The sequence below is a fragment of the Hibiscus syriacus genome, unplaced genomic scaffold (assembly GCF_006381635.1).
Source record: "Hibiscus syriacus cultivar Baekdansim isolate YM2019G1 unplaced genomic scaffold, ASM638163v2 tig00113338_pilon, whole genome shotgun sequence".
Taxonomy (NCBI): domain Eukaryota; kingdom Viridiplantae; phylum Streptophyta; class Magnoliopsida; order Malvales; family Malvaceae; genus Hibiscus; species Hibiscus syriacus.
Genome location: NW_024063457.1, coordinates 40,829 through 66,223, shown reverse-complemented (window position 1 = coordinate 66,223; position 25,395 = coordinate 40,829). Strand labels below are relative to the sequence as shown.

General features: G+C 31.3%; 1 protein-coding gene across 1 annotated transcript; it reads right to left on the bottom strand.

Moving 5' to 3' along the window:
- Positions 1–20,878: 20,878 nt before the first annotated feature.
- Positions 20,879–25,140, bottom strand: LOC120186366 (chaperonin CPN60-2, mitochondrial-like). The gene is made up of 18 exons (XM_039190320.1): positions 24,990–25,140; positions 24,872–24,896; positions 24,648–24,779; positions 24,301–24,460; positions 23,814–23,989; positions 23,606–23,701; positions 23,364–23,468; positions 23,147–23,233; positions 22,971–23,060; positions 22,792–22,872; positions 22,637–22,705; positions 22,409–22,486; positions 22,223–22,318; positions 21,978–22,077; positions 21,782–21,885; positions 21,406–21,511; positions 21,224–21,302; positions 20,879–21,149 (listed from the first exon to the last, which is right to left on the bottom strand). The coding sequence occupies exons 1-18, from the start codon at positions 25,025–25,027 to the stop codon at positions 21,041–21,043; spliced, it is 1,731 nt and encodes a 576-aa protein (XP_039046251.1). The 5' UTR covers positions 25,028–25,140; the 3' UTR covers positions 20,879–21,040.
- Between the last annotated feature and the right edge of the window lie 255 nt (positions 25,141–25,395).

Here is a 25,395-nt window from a genome sequence, read left to right as displayed (position 1 = left end):
TCACATGCCCCCAAACCAAATGCTTGTTGCTTTCTTTTTGCTGCGGACCCCAATCTGTTCTTTCCCCACAAATTGATGGTGGTGGTTTATGTGCGCAGTTCAATTAACATCCTATCATTCTTTATTATCAAATTCGATATAGTACAAAAATTTACAAACTCAATATACATATATCAATTTCTTTTACAAAAATACATATATATTTCCATAAATCTAGAATGAATACAAAACATTATTTATTCAAAGACTCTTAATTATTTAATAATGAACGCTTAACATATGTGATAAATTTTATTAATTTGATATATTATTATATATAAAGATAAATTTATTTTATATCTTTTATAATGATCTATTATTATTTTATTTATTAATAATATATTACATTATTTGCAATTATTTTAGTGGGAAAATGAATGGGGGTAAATTCCTTTGGAGCTATGGGAATGCCGTATTATAGTTCAACACCTGCACAGAAGTAGCTCGGCAGCTGTCTTTAATGCAAGTCAAGTCGGTTTCTCTTTATTTATATTTATTTAAAGTTATAATTATTGAGTTCCATGCTTTTGACAAATGAAATGATGATTATGTCGCTGCTAAATAGGAACCGCATTATATTATTTATCTGACAAATTTCACGAGATAAAGTTTCAAACTTTTTATTTCACGAAATAATGTTTTAGACATATTATTTACTAAGATAAGGTGAATTCTACAGTGAAACCATAGGTCGCCATGATATTCGAGCGATCAAAGAGGTCGTCATGCACTCAGGGCGACCAAGGAGAGGTCGCCACTCAGGGCGAGCTATGCATGCATGTGGGAGCTGTGCATGGGCATGCACACATCGAATTTTCTTAGTGTATGTCGCCATGCAGTCCCGACGACATGGTAGGTCGTCATGCACGCCCGACGACCAAGCTTTAACCCTCTGTTGCATGCCCTGCATGCCATAGCTGGGAGATTCCTGCCCGACGACCAAGCTTTAAACCTCTGCTCCCTTATGCACGCGTTGCATCCATAGCTGGGAGATTCCTGCATCCATAGTTGCATTATTGCAGCGTTAATTTAGCTTCTAAATGTAGCAAATATTGTTGTTGAATTGCAGCCTTTCAACGCTCAATAGTAACACGATTCAACGCTCAATATTATTTGCTTCAGCAATCAAATTTAATGACGTTCTCCAACGCTCATTTGCTTTATATAAAGGATATGGGGGTTTAGGGTAGAAGCAGAAGCAGAAGCAGAAGCAGAAGCAGAAACTTTGCCGAGAGAAAGAAAATGAAGAAGAAGAAAAGAAGATAAAGGCTTAAACAGCGTTCGTGAGGTAATTTTTTATTGTTTAATTTAGTTTATTATATGAAATTATTAGTTTGTTAGTTTAGGGTAAAACTAAAATTTAGTTAATTAGTTTGTTAGTATAAATTATTAGTTTGTTAGTTTAAGTTATATTATATTAGTTTGTTAGTTTAAGTTATATATTATATTATATAAAAAATTAGTCAATTAGTTTCTTAGTTTAAGTTATTAAATATAAAAAAGTAATTAATTAATTTGTTAGTGTCTTTAAACGTATATTAGGTTGTTTGTTGAAGTTGAAGTTATATTATAAAAAAAATTAATTAGTGCTTAATTAGTTTGTTATCTTAACTAAGTTATATTATAATAAAGAAATAGTTTATTAGTTTAAGTTATATTATAATATATTAGATTATATAAAATTAATTTGTTTAATTTATTGTTGTTTAAAGAAATATTTTGTTTACACATACATGGCATTATTCCACAACATTTGCCTACATACAGATTGATTCGAAGAAAGAAACAAGAAAGGAAAAGAAATGAAATGAAATGAAAGGAAGAAGACATAAATACGCGGGTAATTTATTATTTTTTGTTGTCCATTTTGTTTTTGTTCATTTTTTGTTGTTGTGTATGTGTAAATTAGTTAGTTAGTAAGTTTATTATTAGATTATATAAACTAATTTGTGTGAGATAATTTCCGTTTAAAAAAATATTGTGTTTAAAAATATTTAGTGTTGTTTTAAAAAAAATATTTTGTTTAATTTATATTATATGTGTAAATTAGTAAGGAGTAAAAATTAATTGAATGAAATAATCCAGCCAACTCATTATCTAGTGAAATAATTCTTTCGAGAATATCATCTCGATAGTTTTGCCTAACAAATTTGTTTGATATTTTAAAAATTAAAAAATGTTATCAAACTAATCATTATTATTAGTAATCATTACTAAATAATTAATATCAAATATAAATCATTAAATATTTATAATAAATAATTATTAGTAATCATTACTAAATCATATTATTATTAAATCATTAAATATCAAATCATTAGATTAATAATAATTATTAAATCTGTAACATTCTCAATACCGAGTTAGTGACTAAATTGGAAAGTTTCAGATTTTGGTGATTAAAATAGAATCGAATCAAAGCAAAGCTAAGGTAAGTGCATACTATATGTATATTATAATGGAATAAGACTTGTGATAAGTCTAATCCCTATGTTGATTTTTATAATATATAGTTGTGAACATGCATACATGATAATTGTTGTGATACATGCATAAGACATATATATGTTCATGTGATATGATATGTGATATGACATGTGATATGAGAACATGATATGAAGTGACATGAGCTACATGATCACAAGAGAAATGACATGAGTACATGAACATATGAAATATAAGAATAATGCCCATAGTATACGATATGAGAACTATAGGTGTAATTGGCATGCCAAGAGTCGAGGGTTCTACGTGGTCCTTCGGGACATATATATAATTATGTGGAACCTATATGTGGTACTTCAGTACACTGATTGGAGCCATTATATTATGTATGTGGTTCTTAAGGAGAAGTCCTTCGGGACATAGTCCTTCGGGATGTAGGGGTCCTACGGGACATAGATAATAGTCATACGGGACGAATACTGAACTAAGGTTCAGTGCCCCATGAGGGAATTGATACGAGCTGTGGTGACAGCATTAGTGCACAACCTCAATGCACTCACATACCTCTATTCTCAATAATATACATGGGCAATGCAATTGAAATACCAATTTAAAGTGAAAGTGATCCAAGAAGGTAAGTTTCGTATGTGCATTATATGATTATATATGTTATCGTGTGATAGATACATGTATCTTGAGATGTCATGATACAATGGTAAGTATGAACATTCATAAGTTTATTGTTGCATATTCATTATATATGATTATATATGTTATTGCCTCACTAAGTCTATGACTTAGCGTGTAAGTGATTTACACGTAGGTACCAAGAATCAGGAAAGGTGGAAATAGAAGTAGCACGGACAACAATACTACTAAGAGATCAGTTCAGAAGTAATTGACAAAGTATGTACTTGGTTATGTATAGAGTGTTGGCATGTAATAAGTGTTAATTACAAATACTCTGATCGATTTTGTATTTTATGGTCTTATGTAAATTAAAGTATTTTGTTTTAATGAAAGTTTTAAAAATTCCCGGGATTTTCTTTAAGAGTCAAAGTTTGAAAAGTCAATGTGACACCTCAGACTTGTATTCGGGTGGGATATGAGTTAAGGGTGTTACAAAATCATTATTAGTAATATTAGTAATCAATCAATCAAGTTAAATAACAAAATTTATTTGATCGTTAATATAATATAATAGTATATTATATTATATTTAATTATTTAATGATTTATGAAAGTATCTTATCTAATTTTTTAATCTAAATTTATTTATTTATTTATTTGTAGAGAAAATGAGCAAAAAAATTTTCACGATTGTCCATTATAATGGACAGATTATGGAAAATGAAGTCGGAGTAGTTTTTCAGTCTGAAAAACCAATAAATATGATGTTCAAAAGAGACATCACATTTATAGAAATGAAGCATAAAATAGAAAGAAAAATTCGAGCTACAGTTGATGGTTTGAGGTATAGGTTTATGATATACCTGTAATATCCTCCATGCCGGGTTAGTGATTAATTTGCAAAGTTTCAACATTTGGTGATTAAAGTATAATAATTATATAGTTTAAAAAGAATGGTTAGTAAATATGAAATGAATGTAAGGACCAAATGGTCATTTGTAAGGAAAAATTATAATTAAAAAATGTTATGGGGTTATATTATAACCCACGTGGGGCATTAGTATTCCAGAATCCTCTCATTTCTTCTTCCTTCTTCCTTATCTTCTTCTCTTCCTTCTCCAAACGTGAAGCTTGCAAGTAAAGGTAAGAATTTGAACCTTGGTAGTTTCTTTGATGTTTAGCTTGGAAATTGAAGTTTGGATGTATATAAGCTAAAGGAAAGCTTATATGACATTAAGACAACAAGATAAATGTTTTAGAGATAGATTTGGAAAATGAGTTTTTAGATGAAATTTTGATATGGATGAGTTTTTGAAGTTTGAATAAGATTTTTGACTTGTCAATAAGCTAACTAAGAAGTATGAGGTGTTAGAATTCAAATTAGAACATGTTGGAATTTGGGTTAGATTCTTAAATTCTACATGGAGAATTAGATTTCTAAGTTTTAGAAATATTTAATGGATAATAATTAGCTTAAGTAAGAGTATGCAAGTTAGGAAATAAGAAAGAGGATGATATATGAAGTATTAAGCTGAAAAGAGTGGATTTTCGGGCATAAAAGAGGATTCTGGGCAGAGTGCATCGATGCATATTCATAGTGCATCGATGCATAAAGTTTAAAACCCAGAAATTATTTGAAGGTGTATCGATGCATTGGTAATGCATCGATGCACTCTTTTAAAATATAAACATCGAATGCAATTAGTGCATCGATGCATAAGTCACGCATCGATGCATCCCAGTAATAATACAACATCGAATGCATTTTATGCACCGATGCATCAGTAGTGCATCGATGCATACCCTCATTAAAGGATGAAATTGGCTTTTCTATGAGTCTAAGGAATGATAGTTTAGAATATATTAATTAGTATACTGATAAGTATCATTGAATTATTATGTAGATACTGAGCCTACACGAGTTCGGGAACAATCTACAAGTAGGATCGATCGAGGAAAGGCAAAGAATATAGGTGAGTGCATATGCATATCATAATTATAGAAATATACTCCATTCTAGACTTGTGATAAGTCTAGATTTTATATCTTGGTACATGAGCATATTCTGTATTATGAGACATGACATGAGTTCATATAAAATGCATTATATGACATGACTATGTGGGAAAAGTTATGAGCTATGTGAAAAGGTAAGAATTTACATGTCTACGCGATATAGACTACGTGAAATGTAAAAGCCCATGTTATGTAGATGAGAACTATAGGTATAGTTGGCATGCCAAGGGTAGAGGGTCTACGCGGTCTTTCGGGACATATGTATATTCTTTGGAACATGTGTGAAGTCTTGAAAGACACATACTTGATCCCTAGTATATGTATATGATTCTTAAGGAATTCTATGTGGTCCTTATGGACATCATTATATGGCACTACGGTGCAATTCTACGCGGTCCTTCGGGATATATATATTCTGTGGAACATGTGTGAAGTCTTGGAAAGACACATACTTCATCCCTAGTATATGTATATGATTCTTAAGGAATTATATGTGGTCCTTATGGACATCATTATATGGCACTACGGTGCAATTCTACGCGGCACTTCGGTGCATTTATACGAGCTGTGGTGACAGCATAGTGCACAACATCACATTACTCAGATACCTTAGGTTCTCAGTATGATATCATGGGCCAATAAACTTATTCATACAAATTCATGAATGCTAAAGTAATATGCTTACAGGTATGGATATTGATGATGTAGACTACATTGATTAAGTACATGTTTGCATCTCATTTCATATCATTATGACATGGTCATTACATTGCTTTGTTATTATTATTACATTGCCTCACTAAGTCGATGACTTAGCGTGTGAGTGTTTCACACGTAGGATCCGAGAAAGTAGACGAGACAGGTTAAGCAGCTTGATAGCATTACTCCTGCAACCACCAGATCAGAAGCAACTTAATCAGTAGGTCATTTTGTTATGTAAATGGTAGTTGGCATGTAATTAAAGGGTTAAGTTGTGTATGCTCTGAATATTTTGGTAAACTTATATTACAATATGTATATTATCGTATTTTCTTAATATAAGTTCAAATATTTTGCTATTATTTGTTAAAAGTTGTGTTTTAAAGTCAATGTAGTATCTCTGACTCATATCCAGGTCGGGTACGGGTTGGGGGTGTTACAATACCCAACTCAGTCAGATATGTTGCAGTTCCACTTGAAGAAGATGATGATATTGGAACCATGGTTGAATTACATGAATCAACCAATATAACAGTTATTGAGTTATTTGTTGATGTGCGTAACATATGTGATGTTCCTAGGTCATCAAGAGGTGTGGCTCAAAATCCATCTGAAATGGCTTTATATAGTCAGTTTGAGGAGCTGACATACAGGTTCTCGAACAGTTTATGGCACTAATGGAAAGTGTAAATGGAGTCAGAGGGACATCTGCAGCAGCAGAGTATGAGACGAGAAACATACCGGAATTGGATGTTGATATTGATGCTAAAAATCGATGGGGAGAAATTCATGATGATTCAAGCGAAGATGAAGAAACCGAAGAACCCGTTTTGGGCAGCGATGAAAATATTTTCGGTGGAGGTGCAATTGATGAAGTTCTGACACCGTATGAAGCTACTCCTCACATGTACGAGATAGACTATGATGCGATGAGGGCACCTGAATTCCCAGACATGCCACATTTACCTCCGTACCAAATGACTGAATCATTCGATGTTGAGATGAACTGTCATGTGTTTGCTGACATACAGGTTCTCGAACAGTTTATGGCACTAATGAAAAGTGTAAATGGAGTCAGAGGGACATCTGCAGCAGCAGAGTATGAGACGAGAAACATACCGGAATTGGATGTTGATATTGATGCTAAAAATCGATGGGGAGAAATTCATGATGATTCAAGCGAAGATGAAGAAACCGAAGAACCCGTTTTGGGCAGCGATGAAAATATTTTCGGTGGGGGTGCAATTGATGAAGTTCTGACACCGTATGAAGCTACTCCTCACATGTACGAGATAGACTATGATGCGAAGAGGGCACCTGAATTCCCAGACATGCCACATTTACCTCCGTACCAAATGACTGAATCATTCGATGTTGAGATGAACTGTCATGTGTTCAAAGTCATACGTTGACGAAAACATACGAGAGTAGATGGGTGCCTCAGGCTGTACAAACTCTGGTATGTATGTCGGGATAGTAGAATTATCAAATGCGTGATGCAACGATCCCGCATTGCCGAACGGTTGTGGTGCACTATTATCCACATCGGTCATTTCCGCTTCAGGTTGTTGAGATGAACTCCAACTCCCACTCGGTAGAGAGTATTTAGTTTTACCAAATCTTTTCTTAAACCTCAAAAATTATCGCCTCTCTACCATTGTTGTCAGGAATGGCTTTCCATTATCCCAAAAATAAGCAAGGTGAGTCGAAGTCTCAAAATTAAAGTCGTCGTCTTGAATGTCGTCAAGAGTTGGCATGAATGAAGCCCTATTATTCCAAGCATTAATGTAGGTTGTATGCTTCTCAACCCAATTAACATTTTCTTTACGGCAACAATCAAATCTGTGCAGGTCGTCATGTGTCTCAACCCAATTCACCTTACGACGACCATCTAAGTTTTGGAGGAGGTCATGATCCCATGGACTCCGCGGAATAGGTTGGTGGAAGTGGAATTACCTCAGCACTCTATCCCCAAATTGGATCTCAACAAAAGTAAAATTGATCAATGGTGTAACAGCACACCAATATATTGAAACCCATCTAAAACATCGTGCGACACCAACGCCAAAATTTCTTCATTCATATATGGTCTCCAATTAAACTGTAAAATTAAAAAAACAATAAAATTGATTTAAATAAAATATTATAGTTAATTTAAATAATAATTAAAAATAACATATTATACATACCTCCTTTTTGACCTTAATGTCGATCTTCAGCCTGAACTCTTTAATGTTATTGTGCACCAACCCTGTGCCTTCAATTTTATGCCTCCATCTGTGTATCAATCAAAACAAAAATATGGCCATTTTGTTCAATAATTTTAATCAAAATAAATATTTTATAATTAATATTTTATATTAAAATAGAAGATTCATATTACCTTCCAGCAAGTGGAAAGTCAACCGCAGTCCGACTAATCGATGTAAAAAACGGAAGTCTATGCCAAGCCCATGACTGTAGCAGCAACAGACATCCACCGATTTCTGTTGTATAATTATCATTCACGACTAATGCCGCCTTGCACATCTCACGATACAAGAACGTCAATATCGTCGATTTCTCAGGCATCAAAATTCCCCCAATCAACTGTAATATATATGCTCGTGTTGCATATATAATTATGTGCTCCGTACTATTTGGTTGAAGCTGAAATTCATTCTTCAACCATGACAACCTCACACGCCACCCTCTACACTATGGTGGTACGGGCGCTTTCCCAAGAAACAAGCTGTAAAGTTGTGCCACACTATTAAACTCATGCGACATTACCACCGGCATCCCATTTGTTTGGACCCCGAGTTGCATTGCCACATCCTCTAGAGTTATCGTACATTCGCCACACGACAAATGAAACATGTACGTTTCTGGTCTCCAATGTTCAATCAACGCACTGATCAAACCTGGGACCAACTTGTAATCTCGCACAAATGTTACATACCAAAATCCAGCCTATTGCAAGTTTTCTTCTATCAATGGGTGTGGCTTGGGCACTTTATGTAGCCAAAGACGAAAGACTCGCTGCTCGTCCTCATGCAATTAAATATTTCAAAACATTTATCACAATCATAAAATAATATTCAAATATTTATTAATTATAATTCATTAAACAAATATTTTATTCACCATTATTCCCAAATGACTTGAAATATGTTCATTGTCAAGTCTCAGCAGTGGAATTTGGTCAGCCATTAGAATGAATCTGTAAAAAAAATTAAACAACAATATTTAAGAAATCATTTAATATAATCTAATATAAACTAACTAACTAACTAACTAATTTACAACACAAAATTTTTTTTTCTAACAAACTAAACTTTTTAAAATATAAGCTAAACGTAAACGTTAAACCCTTAAACAACTAATAAATTATTCTTTTATATAACTAAAACTAATAAACTATTTTTTCATTATAATAAACTACTAATAAACTTACTAACTAATTTTTATATAAAATAAATTCAACAAACAAATATAACTTAACTATTTAACTAACACAAACTAATTAAATAATTTTTTTATATAACTAACGACTAACAAAACAAACTAATTAATTATTTTTAACTATATAACTATCAAACATACTAATTAAATAATTTTTTATTTATGTATAATATACTTAACTTGAACTAACAATCATATAACCCTAAACTAACAAACTAATTAACTGATTTTTGTTTTACCCTAAACTAACAAACTAAAAATTTATAATAATAAACTAATTTAAATAATAAAAATTTACCTCACAATAGCCTTATCTCCCTTTCTTCTTCTTCCTTTCCTTTCTCCATTTCTTTATTTCTTTCTCGGCTGCAATATCTTCTCCCTTTCTTCGGCTACAATCTCTTATCCCTTTCTTCGGCTGCAATCTCTTCTCCCTTTCTTTCTTTTATGTTCTCACGTTAACTACCTCCCATATATAACATCGGTTGCCTCAATTATTTCACCAATAATTGTGCAATTCATGGACTGAAATGGTTCACATGCATGCATAAATAATTGTTGCATGAAGTAGCTGATTTCACGTTGCAATTGCAGCTATAATGGCTACAGCGGGGAGCAGGAGGGGACGGCATGCAGCGGGGAGCAAGAGGGGACGTGAAGAAATATCACATGGCCATGCAAGAGGAGACAAGGTCGCTGGGAGTGCATGGCGACCTACAAGGTCGCCCGGAGGGCATGGCGACCTATGGGTTGGGTTGGGTTGTGCATGTGCCATGCAACACGTTCATGCACACGTTCATTCTCTCTGTGAGTTTGTCGGGAAGCTGCCACGTCGTAGGTCGCCCAGAAGGCATGGCGACCTACGACCAACACTGTGCATTTTGCCATATTTCAGCAATTAATCTTGGGAGTACATTATCTCGTGAAATAAAAAGTTCGATAACATTATCTCGAGAGTTTTGCCTTATTTATCTACTAGTTTTCTCTGCAAATTATAATGCTTTAAACATAATGTAATGTAATGTGTTCCTTTGTTGAGAAATAAGAACCAAACGTCTTAGAGATTAGAAAAAAGTTTCATTTAATTATTGCTAAAAACAATGATTACCCCATTTCTAATAAATTAATTGTACTATATTTAGCAGTTTTTATACTTTATTTATGCACGTTCAATCTTTTTTTTTTTGTTGATAAATTATATATTAAATTTAAGTGTGTGCACATTTTTTTCATTTTTTATTAAATAAAGAGATTATAGTTTTAAAGTAAACATCAAGGTTCAAACTCTTATGCGTGAGATAATATAAACATTTTTGGCATCTCAACCAACCAATGGATTAAGTCTTTAATTTGGGGGGGGGGACATCAATTAATTTTTTTAAAAAAAATACATTTTTAAGTTTGTATATTTCAAGATTTTATCAATTTATTGCTTTGATTAATATTAACAATTAGAACTAATATTCTTTTAACCTAATTAATTGATGACACGTGTCAAATTATAATATTATTTCAAAGATATATTTTAAAAATATTTATTTTAATAATATTTTTAATTTTATTATTTTTAAAATTATCTTTAAGAATGTTATAAATTTAATATGACGAAATAATATTTAACAGTAAAAAACTAAAATTTTAATTAACTTAACTTTAAACTTAAATGTTTAATTAATATAGTTTCTCAATTTAAAAACTTCATGTAACCTTAAACTTTAAACTCAAATACAATCTCAAATATTTAAATTTAGTAAAATGGGTTTACTTTAAGTAGAAAGTGACAATTAACGGTAAACTGTATTGTGATGTAAAGTTAATTATTTTTTAATAATTAGTCCTTCTCCTTTTCTTTATTAGTGAGATGGTACGCAGTCAATTGTCAACAATCTCCTTTTAATACTGTTAATACTGCTCATTTAGATTTTGCTTTGATATGTGCGGGAGTGCGGTTGTTGAATTTATTTGTTTTTTACTTGGGGTAAACTATAAGTTGGGTCACTTTTGTTTCAGTTTCTATCTGATTTTGATCTTCAATTTTAAAAATTTATCTTTTCATCATTTATATTATGAATTTATTATATTATAATTTCTGAACTGTCAACTTGTGTTATTTTGGTAACGTGATATGTTAAAATATTCGGTTATTTCTATTTAGTTAAGACATAATGATAAGATTAATCCTCAAAGGTTCATTATTTTTTAATATCATCCTTAATGTTGAAAAAGTTCAAATTATTTACTTATTTTTAGACTTTAATTTATTAAAGACTAATTGATGTACATAACATGACATTTCTAAAAATATATTTTTCAATTTCTCTTTATTTCCATTTCATCTTCTACAAGCACACCATCTTCGAATGCTTCCTAATTATCAAAATTTTTATTACGTGATCTAGAGTTCTGGGATTATTGTTTAAATTCCCACTAAGAAAACAATTGTGAGTGAAGTATGAAGAATCGTGCATGTATTTGTCCAAAAACTAAGTAAATATATAAGTGCACCAGTTGATGAATCCATTTTCAAAGAAGGTCCAATCAAGTTCTTGTCGAAAATATCCGTGTATGAAGTTGAAACTAAAGAAAGTATTTGTATGACATTGACGAATTTCAAATATAATCCATGTATAGAAAGAGTATTTAACCCCAATTAAAATAGAGGTGACCAGAATTGTAGTTTACCCTTTTATAAATCTCATTTTGGTATTTTATAATATCTTGTATATGTTGAAGCTTTGCATTATGAGAATCCTTCTTGATCTTATCCAATTTACTATAACAATGGAACTCTATAACTCTAATCCAACTTTTTTTATTTAACCTTTATTGGATTAATGGTATATTCCAGGAACTCTATATAAAGATTAGACCTTGCATTTCTTTATTGTAATAACAAAGAATCGTGAACTTTATGTACATATTTTGACTAAAAAGATAACTTTAGGTATTTATTTTAAACAAAAAATACTTTAGGTACTTAAATGAAAAATAGAGTATACTTTAAGTACTTATTTGTGATATAAGTCTTACATTAATTGTTTTCAAAAGCAAAAAAATTTACCAGATCACAAAAAAAGTTATTTCTTTATGATTTGACAAACCATATCATGTTTAGAATTATTCTAATCTAGATTTGTTTAATTTACATTTATATTTATTGATTTTATTTATTATGATATCGATATATTGTACTTTTATTTATAAATCAATACAATTATATTTATGTCCATTCTCAAACAAATAATACAATAAAAGCACGTGAATTTGTAGTTTATCATGTATAAACAGATGGGAGAAATATTAAGGAAATCATTTATCTAAAATATTTATAAAAAAACGTTTATCATGTTTAATTGGTGTGAAACGTGTTTATTATATAAGCCCTTTTCTTGGCATTTAATTTTCACTTTGTAATTGAGTCTGTTTACATGTGTATGTCCGAGTAGAGCTGTAAAAAAGGCGAGATGAGATTGAATATTGTTGAGTTTGACTTAATTTGAAAAGTTTAAAGTTGTACTCGACTTTACTCGAAAGCTTACAAGCTTAAATTGTCAACTTTGACTCGAACTCAAAATAAAAATTGAAACTCGATTCGACTCAAAAGTTCGCGAGTTTAAAATTTTCAAACTTGACTCATAATAAAAAAATTGAAGTTCGGCTCGAGCTTGAAAAAACTTGAACTCGAAATATTCTCAGTTTTAACTCGATTGAAGTTCAAACTCGAGCTCTATTCAAGCTCGAACTCGGCTTCAAACCTGAATCTTAAGTACATGAAATTCTTATATTGTACATTTTTTGTAAAAAAAAATAACATATAAATGTTAATAGTATTAGTAATTTGATTTAAAAAACAAAATTTTAATATATTATTATTTTTTTTAAATTGTTTGTGAGATTTTTAAGTTGGTATCAAATAACTTGATTTATCAATCATACCAAATTAATTAAAAAAATTAATGATATACATAGATGTATTATTAGAATAAAGATATAAAAAGGAGGAATGATATGAATGTGGAAGCAGTTGGGAAATAGGATAAGGAACATGTTTTATTTCTTCATACGGGGGACTGTCCCTTCACACTCGGGCATATCCTAATACTTAGGAGGTGTTTGGTTCAAAGATTGTGGGATTCTCATGGGATGAGAATCCCACATTCCCATGTTTGGTTGGCATGGAATCTCATTCCCGGTAATGTTTTATTACCAATAGTAGATTTTTTTGGGGTATATTACCGGGAATGTCATTACCTCTATTCCCTTAGGTATTGTAACATTACCGGCGTTTTGGACTAAAATGCCCTTAAATTTTTATTTTTTTCAAAAATATTCTTCTTCTGTCATTGAATAATAAAAATTCTACGAATGTTAAATTACAAATTTATCCTTAAATTGTTTTAGATTTACAAAAAAAAAGTCTATAATTAAAATTTTATATGAAGTTCAGGGGTTAAAAAAATTACCCTTTCATTAAACATTTTTTATATTTTTATTTTGTAAAAAAATTATATAAATATTATGAATTTAATTTTTTAAAGAAAATATATAAATATTTTACAATTTGTAATATTATACAAATATATAATAAGGACAATTTGGTCAAATATACATTCTAATAATCTTTTATTCCTTTAACCAAACACGGTAATCTTACATTCCTGTTAAACACAAACACAAAATACAACATTCCCACTAATCTTATTCCCTGGTAATCTTTTATTCCCACGGGTAATCTTACATTCCGTGAACCAAATGCACCCTTAATCTCATAATTTTTCAAATCTTAACTTCTCTCACCTATCCGTCATTCTCTCTCGTCCTTTTCCAATTTTTTTAAAGATACAACTAATTAAATCAGATCTATTAGGACTTCATCTTTTAAAAAAAATAAAAGTTTATGATTATAAAAGATAAAGTGAGTTGAACAGCCTATTGATCTAAAAACCATTAAAGTGGCTGTGGTCAAAACTTAACTATATAGTTTAGTGCTCCAGTTGATTTATGATTTTCTTAATCTTGGAATTAGGGGAAAAAAGTAATTATTGTGTAAATGTATATTTTTTTTAAACGAGTGAAATTGAAATAAGAACAGATTTGGAAAATCCTAGGTACATCTTATTATTTCTGAAACATCAAACTGACAGTACAGCTATCTTTTTTCTGCAGTCAAAGGATCTAAGCATATGTTTTTGTAGGACACTTTCCCATCTTTTTGAAGTAAAGGTCATTAAGGATAATATTTTCACTGTTAAAACAAAAGGCCACCATGATGTGTAATGTGTAAGCTTTTCAGGAAGGCCGTTATACAAAAGGAAATATTCAATTTGGAAACACCATACGTATAATTTTAGTATGAAATAATAATACCAATAATTGATTAACTAAAAGGAGGAGAGAGAGCATACATATTCTATCAAAATCATTGGACTACCGTGGATGGATTAAGTCTAGTCTATTCATACTACTAACATATTGGAATTATTTAATAATTATTATTTTAGCACTATTTAATCACATGTTTTGATATTTTTATTTATTATTGTGTTAAAATTAAAAAATCTTAAGTATAAAATAAGTGCATAAATTATACATGTTTTCAAGAATATGTGCCTAAATTATTTTTTTGTCTCATACAATACCAACGTTATTACTTTAGGTGTTCGGGTCATAACGGCAGTTAAATGAAAATCGTTATTCATTCATTTGCTAACACGTGGCCCTAGCTTAAGTATAAAATAAATGGAAAACTATACATTTGTTTCCCGAATATGTGTCTAAAGTATTTTTCGTTCCATCCAGGTGTCTAGTGTTATAAACGTTACCACTTTAGGTGTCTGATATTACAAATGTTCCCACTTTAGATGCCTCGGTGTTAACGATGTTAAAAAACTTCATTTAGTGACACGTGTCACAATCTAATAATTTTAAAATTTTATGTAAAAAACTTAAAAATATTTTATTTATGAAAAACCCCTATTTTTTCTAAAATACAAAAAAACCTAAACTCTTAAAATCTCTTATTTTAGTCCCATTTACTCCAACCACCGGTCAGCTCCGGCACCCATTAGTGGGCAGTGGATCACTCATACGTCATCGACCACCCACTAACCGTTTACAACTCTTAATATCATCTCAAAACCTAAAATTCACAAATCCCTAAATTTTAACCCCTAATCCCTAAAATTCAAAATATTCAATCTCTTAAATTCATTTGGTCGATCGTGGCAATCGACCTCTTGTCCATTTGATCGGCCGACCATTTGGCAATGAAAATTAAAATGAGTGAAAGAAGAGGGGAGAGAGGGCAGGGGAGGGGAGGAAAAACAAGGGAGTAGGGGTGTTCAAACAGGTAATTCGGTTATCCGACTGAATTGAATTACCCAAATTTCATTAACCAATTTTTTTTCCTTTAACCATTAACCGAACTATTTTTTTTTTCAAAAAAAATTTAACCGCATCGAATTAAGTTCGGTTAATTGATCAATTAACCAAAAATTATAAATAATACATATTAAATATTAAATATTTTTTGTTTATTCGGTTAATTCAGCCAATTAATTCAGTTAAAATCGAGTTTAAACACCCCTAAAGCTAAATAATATATATATATATATAATATTAAATATTTAATACTTTTGGTTCAGTTAATTAAACGATTTCAAACCGAATTAACTGAAACCGAAGTTAAAAAAATATTAATCTTTAATCGACCTAATCCAAAATTAATCGAATTCATTTTACCCGAACAATGAACACCCTACAGGGGAGGGGAAACATGTTGTTTTTTAAAATATTTTATTTTTTAAAAAAATAAATATTTCAAAATTTAGGTTTTGTGATACATGTCACTTAACTGGATTTTTTAATGGGCACTAACACTGAGGCACCTAAAGTGGTAATGTTTATAACTTATGCACCTAGATGGGTCAAAAAAATACTTTAGACACCTATTCAAAAAAAAGTATAGTTTGGGCACTTATTTTATACTTAAACCATGATCATGTGTCATCAAATGAATGGATAACTATTTTCATTTAACGGCCGTTACAACCCGGACACCTAAAGTGGTAACGTTGGTGACGTTAGGCACCTGGATAAGCCAAAAAAATACTTTAGGCACCTATTCGTAAAAAAAAATATAATTTAGGCACTTATTTTATACTTAAGCCAATTTATAATTATAGCTAATCATTAAATAACTAATGACTGTCATTTTTTGTGGGTAATATGAAATTTTTTATAGAAATCCTAATTAGGTATTAGATATGCACTGACCCTAGACTGAGAGAACACCTCTAACCTAATTTTTTTTATCAAAAAATTAAATAACTAATGAAACTGACAATTAGAATCTATGTGTGGCAACTTTAATAATTAGATCATATGTATTTCTTATAACAACAATAATAATATAGCAAAAAGTTAACGAGTATTAATTAAAAAATAAGATAAATTGTGTATTTAATCATCTATTATTTAATCATCTATTATCTAATCATCTATTATCTTTATTGTTATGTTTTGGTCACACAATTAATTTTTAGTTTATCCTTAATTTTATATTTTAGTTCGACTTTGGTCATTCACCATTAAAAAATTAATAGTGATACTAAACTTATCATCATAAGATTACGACATATCATTAAAGAAAAATAAAAAAATATCACATCAACAATTTTATTTATTTTTTAAGAACAGTTGATTATAATGAAATAAAAATATAATGTTAAATATAATATAAAATAATTGAATGACCAAGACAAAATAAAAATACAACGTTTCATATGATTTAAAAAAAATAATTAGATGATAAAATCTAAATCATAAAAATAAATTAGTAAGTAAATAATAAGTTTACCTTTTATAAAATCTAAATCATAAAAATAAATTAGTAAGTCAATAACGTGAACGTTCAATATCAAATACGTTAAAAATTATATTTAAATAAATACTAACTTATATTTACCTAAATTAATAAGAAAAATATGACAATAATTGAAAATCTAACTCATACGATTTTGATTATTGATCCACCGTAAATGGAAAATGAGAACAATTCAAAGAATTTATATTTGCTTTTAATTCCATCATCATTGACGAAATAATAGATCCCAATAAAAAAAACATGGCAATTATTGTATTTCTGCTAAATGGTTAAAATACATTCAAAATATATATTTTTCTCGGTTAAAATACTTTATGCCAATTAAATTATAGTTAAATTAATATACAATTATTGATGTAATATTTAAGATATCATAATTTTAATTATATTCAATATATATACTAATTTTTACGTATAAATTTTAAATTATATTTAATTTGACATAAAAAATTATATTTTAGTATATATGTAAATCTTTAATTTTAAATATTTCTCAGATAAAATATATGATTAATTTTTTTTTGCTCAAATATTTCCATCAAAGAAATAATACTATCATATTATGCTATGATAAATTTTAAATATATATCAACTTCGATCCATATGTATTGATAAATAAACTTTGATTTAATTTAATCATATATGTAAATCTTTAATTTTAACTCAATTATATAGCTATCTCTCTCCCAATTCTTTTTTTCTTTATTGTTTGTGCCATTTTCTATAGGTCAAATCAACTTATTCTTCTTTGATTTTCTTTAGTCGTCAATGGTGATACTGATTTTGATCGTAGTTGTCGACGGTCAGTTATATTTTCTCTTTATTTTTTTTAGTTTTAATAAGAATAATTATATCTTTATGACGCGTTTATCTTTATCTTTGTGGCACGTTTTCACGTGCCTTTGTATAGTTTTCAGTCATTTTGTCGTTGTTCTCGTTTTATTTTTCTCAGGATTGGATTTGACATCGCTACAATTGATCACGATGACGCTTATTTGTTATCATGTTGATCTTTCCTGCTTTGGACCCTTTGATTGATTTGGATACATGTTTTGTGTTAGTAGATAGTTTTCTTACTTTGCTTGACTCTAATTTGCGATTTTTCGGTTTCAGTAGATTCATCCTCTTTGGTGGTTCGTTTGCCGATGCAGTCAGATTTATTCGTATTTTTATTTTTTCGAGCTTTTTGGTTAGTTTTTTTAACAGTTTCCTTCTTTGGTCATAGTGTGATATAGGTAACTAATTTTTGTGCCAATAATTATAGTAAAATATCTTAATTATATTTTAGTTTGTGGTTATGGTTGTAAATTTTCATTGTAATTATGGATATTTTATATTTTTAATAAAACTGGCTACTTTCTATTAAAAAAACTAAATTATATAAATAAAATTTTATTTTTATCTAATTATATATATTTTTATGTAGATAAATATGATCAATTTTTGCAAACAATTTAGATGTATAAACCAAAAGAGAAAATTACAGAGAAACACAAAGAAAGAAAATAAAAAGAATTGTCTTTTATATTGATAATATATAATTATATAAATAATTAATTATCATTAAAAATAATTTAATTTAAAACTTAATAATAAATAAAATCTATACACTATCCATACATAAATACAAAACGATAAAAAAATATTTTATATAAAAAAATATTTTACATACATTCAAGATAAAATATTTTATTAAACCACTTGAAACAATATATATATATAGAGAGAGAGAGAGAGAGGACAATGAATGCATCGTAAGGCGTCAAGACGTGGCAAGGGCAGAGCGTGTGGCATGTTGGCCAGTGAAGCAACAATTTGCAAATTGCAGGTAAGAGTGAAGGAATTGGGTCCCACTTATCTTTTATTTTTTTAAAACTTCAAATTAATTTTGATTGTTTAAGTATTAAAACAAAGAAATTTTTTTTTTATTAACATACGTTGATTATAAAGTAGTATATGTTATGAATACTCTTATTCATTCGACAATGAACGCTCAATCACCTTGCTGCAACTGCTGGTGCTCGAACCATTGACCTCTAGGAATAATAATGATCCCTTTAACTACTGAGGTAATTCAATTTGTGCAAAAGGAAATTACTTTTGAAGTTTGAAATTAAAAAAAAAAAAAATCTTAAGCCATTTATTTCTCTCTTTTTTTATCATCAATTTTTACATATTTGTGAGAAGCATTTAGAACACGTCATTGAAAATTCAGGGTGAAACCATCATTGAAGGACCGAGTATTTTTGAAGGCTGGGTGCACAAAGGTGTTGGCAGTGATTATGTTGAACAATATCTCGAGAGTGAAACTTAGTCTGCCAAGATTCGATTTGGTTAGAGAGATTAGCATTAGGAGTTAAGAGAAGCAGTAACATATGGAGACCCCATTTCAAATTATAATGCAACCCTGCATAAACCTGTTGTCAAATATCGTTGAATACGCCGTCGTTACATCATATAAATAAAGAAAATAGAAGCTTTCAAGAAACATCAAATAAAACATTTGATGTCAAATTTGTACAAAATCAATTATTGAGATGAAGAAGAAAGAAATTCATAACAGGGTTGACGCATATACGGAAAAAATTATCGAAAATAGACAATGATAACTAGGACTAGTTTAGCATTCTATCAAAATGAATTCATATTGGGCACAAATTAACATGCCTGTGAGTTATTTCTACCGGATATTCTGGCTTGAAGTCTATTCCAACAATGATCATGTTTCTTAGCTCACCCGTTTTGTAGCACATATAACTTATATTTTTAGTAGCGTCAGATGATATACAGATTAGATGTTTGTATACATGAATTAGGTTAATAATATATTTCTTTTTAGGTTAAAGAAATTAAACACGATCCAAATATCAATAAAACGAACCACATGATCAATTTATTTGTTGCATTTTATATTATGGTCGCTGTATTATGTTCCGTTTCAGTTGGCCTCCGAAGTACAAATTAGCTGCCGCCAAAACTCAAAAGCTAGCTAGCCAACCAAATATATTACGGTGTGCAAAAAGGCCTCTAGAATCGGATTGTCGTTTAAATATGATAAATGATAATGGTAAACATATAATAGGACTTGAAAAATAAGTACGAATATTATATAACTGCAAATGCGTGTTAAAATCTTGACCAACAATTATTAAACAGATTTGTCGAATACTGGTTACGAAATCAAATTTTGAGTAACAGCGCCATTTCTTTCGAAGGATCCATTAGACCTGAGTTTGGGAGATGGAGTTGGTTAAGTTTAAGGTGGATTAATTAAAGATGGCTATTTAGGGTGCAACTCAGAAATCAAGGCGATGTGACAATCCATGAATTAATGAAAACAAACATATTTATTACACACATGATATGATATGTGATGTAGCAAAGAAATCTCGGAGGTCCCAATGTAGTAATAATTCCACTCTACTAGATTATATTTCACGTGGAATTCAAACACCACTCTGGCAGCTCTCCGTCACTCCTCCAAGCTCCAACTATCATACTAGAAAAACATATTTACCTCGCAAGTCCATTTAGCTTTTTCTGTAAAAATTATTTAATATCTAAAAGATATACAACCTTAATCTAGTTTAATTAAGCAAAAGCAATCTCTAGATTACTATGAGGAGCTTGAGTTTATTATTCCATTCCAACCCTGACCACGAATCACCGCTATTTTATGAAATGTAGGGAGAAGAATGTTTGAACAAGAAACAGACGCTGGAAGAAAACCAACAATGAATTACTCAATGAAAATGGGACATAAGAAAAGTTCTCAATCCAATAATTCCAGCCCTCGTCTATTAGCCTAAAAATATTCTCAGCTCATCAGTGTTCTTTTTTTTTTTTATCAAAGCATACCTGTCGTTCACATCTATGAAAGATCTAGTAATCTAGGCCACTCATGCCGCCGCCTGGGGTAGCTGTTCCTTCCTTCTCATCCTTGGGAAGTTCAGTTACGACTGCTTCTGTTGTGGTCATCAAAGAAGACACACTGCATTTCCACACTAGTCATTAGTAGCTCTCCAGGGGAGAATAAAAGAAAAAGCAGGCTCGTGTATACATCACCTTGCAGCATCTACCAAAGCTGTTCTTATGACTTTCAAAGGATCGATGATTCCCGCTTTTACCATATCTACATATTCACCTGCGCAAACATTATCACAAAGATGATCATCATATTCCATTTCACAATCACTAATATTTTTAATGTCTTTCTGCAGGAAAATAAAATAAAATAAAATAAAAACCTTTAGCAGCATCGTATCCAAGGTCAGGGTTATCCTGTTCCAATAGCTTTCCAACCACCACAGCTCCCTCAACCCCAGCATTAGAAGCAATTGTATGTACAGGCATCTGTAGAAATGACATTCAAAATGTGAACTAAAAGCATACATACAACACACTGCACTTGTCATAATATATGTTCAGTTCATAAAGATCGGAATTTTTAATTGAGGTCCTATCTTATGAAGCATACACTATAAAAAGGATTATAAACAGCATTACACACTTCTTTAATCTGAGATTTATCTCCAAAAATGCCATGTTATATGTTTGAGAATAAAGATTCAGTAAAAGAACACTGCGTTAGAAACAATAAATATAAGGATAACCAGTTGGAACCTTAAGAGCATTCTGGATGATCTGAACGCCAATCCTCTGATCAAAGTTTGCAGTTTGCAGGTTTTCAAGATCCTTCGAGGCGTAAAGAAGGGCAGCTCCACCACCTGTGAATGGGAAAATTTTTACATACCGAATGCCATCATAAATCCAACAAAATCAACCAATAGCACAGCCAAATTCCAAATTAAAAGCATACCAGGAACAATTCCTTCTTCCACAGCAGCTTTAGTTGCATTTAGGGCATCAGTAACTCTATCCTTCTTTTCACCAACTTCTGCTTCACTTGCTCCTCCAATCTACAAAACAAGCTTCCATTAGAGCTTTATTTGAAGAGAACACTTTCAGGGGCAACAATCAAATTGTTTTATGTTATTCCATAGTTTATTTGTATTGATTCATCGTGACAAATTTTGATGAACCATAATCTTCTCATAGACTAACCTTCAAAACTCCAACACCACCAGAAAGCTTTGCAAGCCGCTCTTGTAACTTCTCTTTATCATAATTAGAAGTGCTTAGTTCCATAGCAGATCTTATCTGTGAGCATATTCACAAGACATTGGCTGATTCTTACCAAGAGAAAAGCCTGATAATTGTAAAAGACACGAAAACAGCAATGAAACTAACTTGTTCACATCTTTCTTCAATAGCATCCTTGTCCCCGGCTCCATCAAGGATGATTGTGTCATCCTTTGATACTATAACCTACACTTCAAGCAATATAAATCAGCTACAAAATTAACAAATAAACCTTTCAAAATATGGTAGAGGAGGGGTGGGACTATAGAAACTGAGAGTAAGAAGGCAGATTCTCATTTAAGCTGTTGTAGCCTGAAGATGTATTGATTAGCCAACCTTTTTGCAAGAGCCTAGCACCTCTGCTCCCACCTTTTCGATGTCAAGACCAATCTCTTTGGTTACTACCTATAAAGAAAACAGGTCATGGGATATGGTGGTTAATAGTTCAGTGGCATTAGACAGTCTTAAGTTGAGATAGGGAGAAAACATACCGCGCCTCCTGTGAGAGCTGCAAGGTCCTGCAAACCAGCTTTCCTGTTCTCTCCAAAACCTGGGGCCTTAATAGCGCACACCTTACAAACCAACCACAATAAGAAAATTAAGATCCGAATCTCAATAGCAAGAACCAAGATAATAGCCACAATTAGAAACATTAAAGTTTAAACAATACCTTGAGACCAACACGAAGCTTGTTCAGAATGAGAGTTGCAAGTGCTTCACTTTCAAGATCTTCGGCAACGATTAGTAAAGGCCTTTGCTTCTGAAACAACACAACAAATTTGTTTATGAATGCGATAAAATGATTTACATGATAAAAAAATGTGCAATTCTCCTCAAACCACTCACTGTCAAGGACAATTCCAAAAATTTAACCAAAGCAGGCAAGTTTGAGATCTTCTTTTCGTGGATCAAAATGAGTGGGTTCTCTAATTCCTACCAAAACAAAACCAATCACTAGTCAAAATATTATGATTTTTACATTGCAGACTTGAAGCAAATCCGCTTCTTTTCCTGGCAAATAATGCCTAGAACCGCCAGATATCATATGCCGAATCACACTTACACATTTTTGGTTCTTCTGGTTAGTGATAAAGTAAGGGGATATGTAGCCTCTGTCAAGCTTCATCCCCTCAACAACCTCCAATTCATTGTCCAAGGTTTTCCCATCCTGAACAATTTAAGGGAGAAAGAAAATATATATGAATAATTCAAATCCATTCAGACAGAAAACAGCACAGCAAATAAAGAACAAGACTCAAGTAATAGAAAAGGGATAAAAGGAAAAGAATCCAAGAAACGACTTACAGCAATGGTAATGACACCTTCTTTGCCAACTTTCTCCATAGCCTTGGCGATGAGCTCTCCAATCTCCCTTTCTCCATTTGCAGATATCGTTCCAACCTTCAATAATACAAGTAATATTTAAAATACAAAGCACCAGATCAATGGTGGCCCTGTCCAGAATGTTCAACCTTCCAGTTTTAAAACAAAAGCTAATTTTGTCAAAGCAAACCTGTGCAATTTCCTCAGATGTGCTGATCATCCGTGCTCTGCTCTTCAGATTTGTCACAACTGCATCAACTGCCATTGTAATTCCTCGTCTGAGGTCCATGGCATTCATTCCAGCTGCTACTGACTTGCACCCTTCAACAAATATGGCCCGGGTGAGGACTGTAGCACAAGTGGTTCCTGCAAACAGCACAGGCTTTACATTAGTAAATACCCCCATGTCATCAAGGTTTACATTATGATTATGAAAACCCAGATTATCCCATATAACAAAAACAACAAAGTGAAGTCTTCACCCACGATTTTGGGAAGGATAGAAGGATCATGCAGAGCCATCATTTCGAAGATCAATAGTCAATACCTTTAGTAAGTTCAATAAAGTGTGAGTCTTTTCTATGTTTTCCATCCTAGCTTTTAGGTAAGCATGAACCATCAATATTAACAAACATGATTTAGTAAATTAGTAGGCTAGTATAACATATGAATCTCACCGTCCCCGGCAACATCATTGGTGGCATTTGCAACCTGCTTTACAAGAGAAGCACCAGTGTTTTTAACTCTGTCTTTAAATTCAATGCTCTTGGCCACAGTAACACCATCTTTTGTCACCTTTGGGGCTCCAAAACTTTGTTCCAAAACAACATTACGCCCCTGTGCAAAAGTAAACAAAAAAAAAAAGCAACTAACTTTGATTTAACAACTTCAAGAATGTTTAATTTCAAAAAATGATTTAAACAATATATAATTTTACATTGTATTTTATATTCGAATATTAGCTACAATCTAAGAATATGAGGAAGGGGAGCAGCAGAACACGAAAAGTGAACAAAGGACAGACTTTTGGACCCATGGTGACTTTAACAGCATCGGCCAGTTCTTCAACGCCCCTAAGCATCAAGGCGCGTGCTTCTACACCAAATCTAATGTCTTTAGCCGCATAGTTTCGACTCCAACTCAATCTATTCCCAACCTGTAACATAAAACAAATATCCGAATCACAATCATACGCTACTAAAAGAACTGAGAAATGGCATTCGGATCAATAGAGGAAAAAAGTCTTACCAATTGGGCATTGTTCTTCGCCAACCTACACGTTATAAAGGAGCAGAAGTGATTAGAAAACAATGAGAATATGCATTAGAGATAAGAGAGAGAGATTTGAGGAAGTGGTGGTGTTTACCTGGATTTGGAGGCAAGGGAAGTGGCAAATCGGTACATGGTGGCGGAGTGGCGGAAACAAAGCAACGGAGGAAGTTTTAGGGTTTAAGAGGGAGGTTTTCGAGAGAATAAATGGTGAGAGTAGAGAGGGATCTAGAAGAAATCCGCTGACTCATCGACCTTTTAGGTTTGTATCAGCCGTCATGCAAGCACAAATACTCGTATGACTATGAACATTTAAATATTTTATTATAGCTATTATATACAGAATAATTATTTCTTTAAACATTGTGAGTTTGATTTATGCTATAATTTTTTTATTTTAGTGTCAGTGTATTTTGCTCAAAATGTTTAATGTTTTTAATGTTATTTTTCAAAGTGTTTTGGTCTATCATGTTGGTTAAAAAATCATTATTTATAGATATGGT

Excerpts from the sequence above, each read along its gene's own strand:
- LOC120186366 (XM_039190320.1), bottom strand. The coding sequence starts at position 25,027 with ATGTACCGATTTGCCACTTCCCTTGCCTCCAAATCCAG. Across the intron at positions 23,990-24,300 it reads CAATGATGTTGCCGGGGACG|GAACCACTTGTGCTACAGTC; the intron begins GTGAGATTCATA and ends TGCTGTTTGCAG. Across the intron at positions 21,303-21,405 it reads TGGATACGATGCTGCTAAAG|GTGAATATGTAGATATGGTA; the intron begins GTTTTTATTTTA and ends ATGTTTGCGCAG.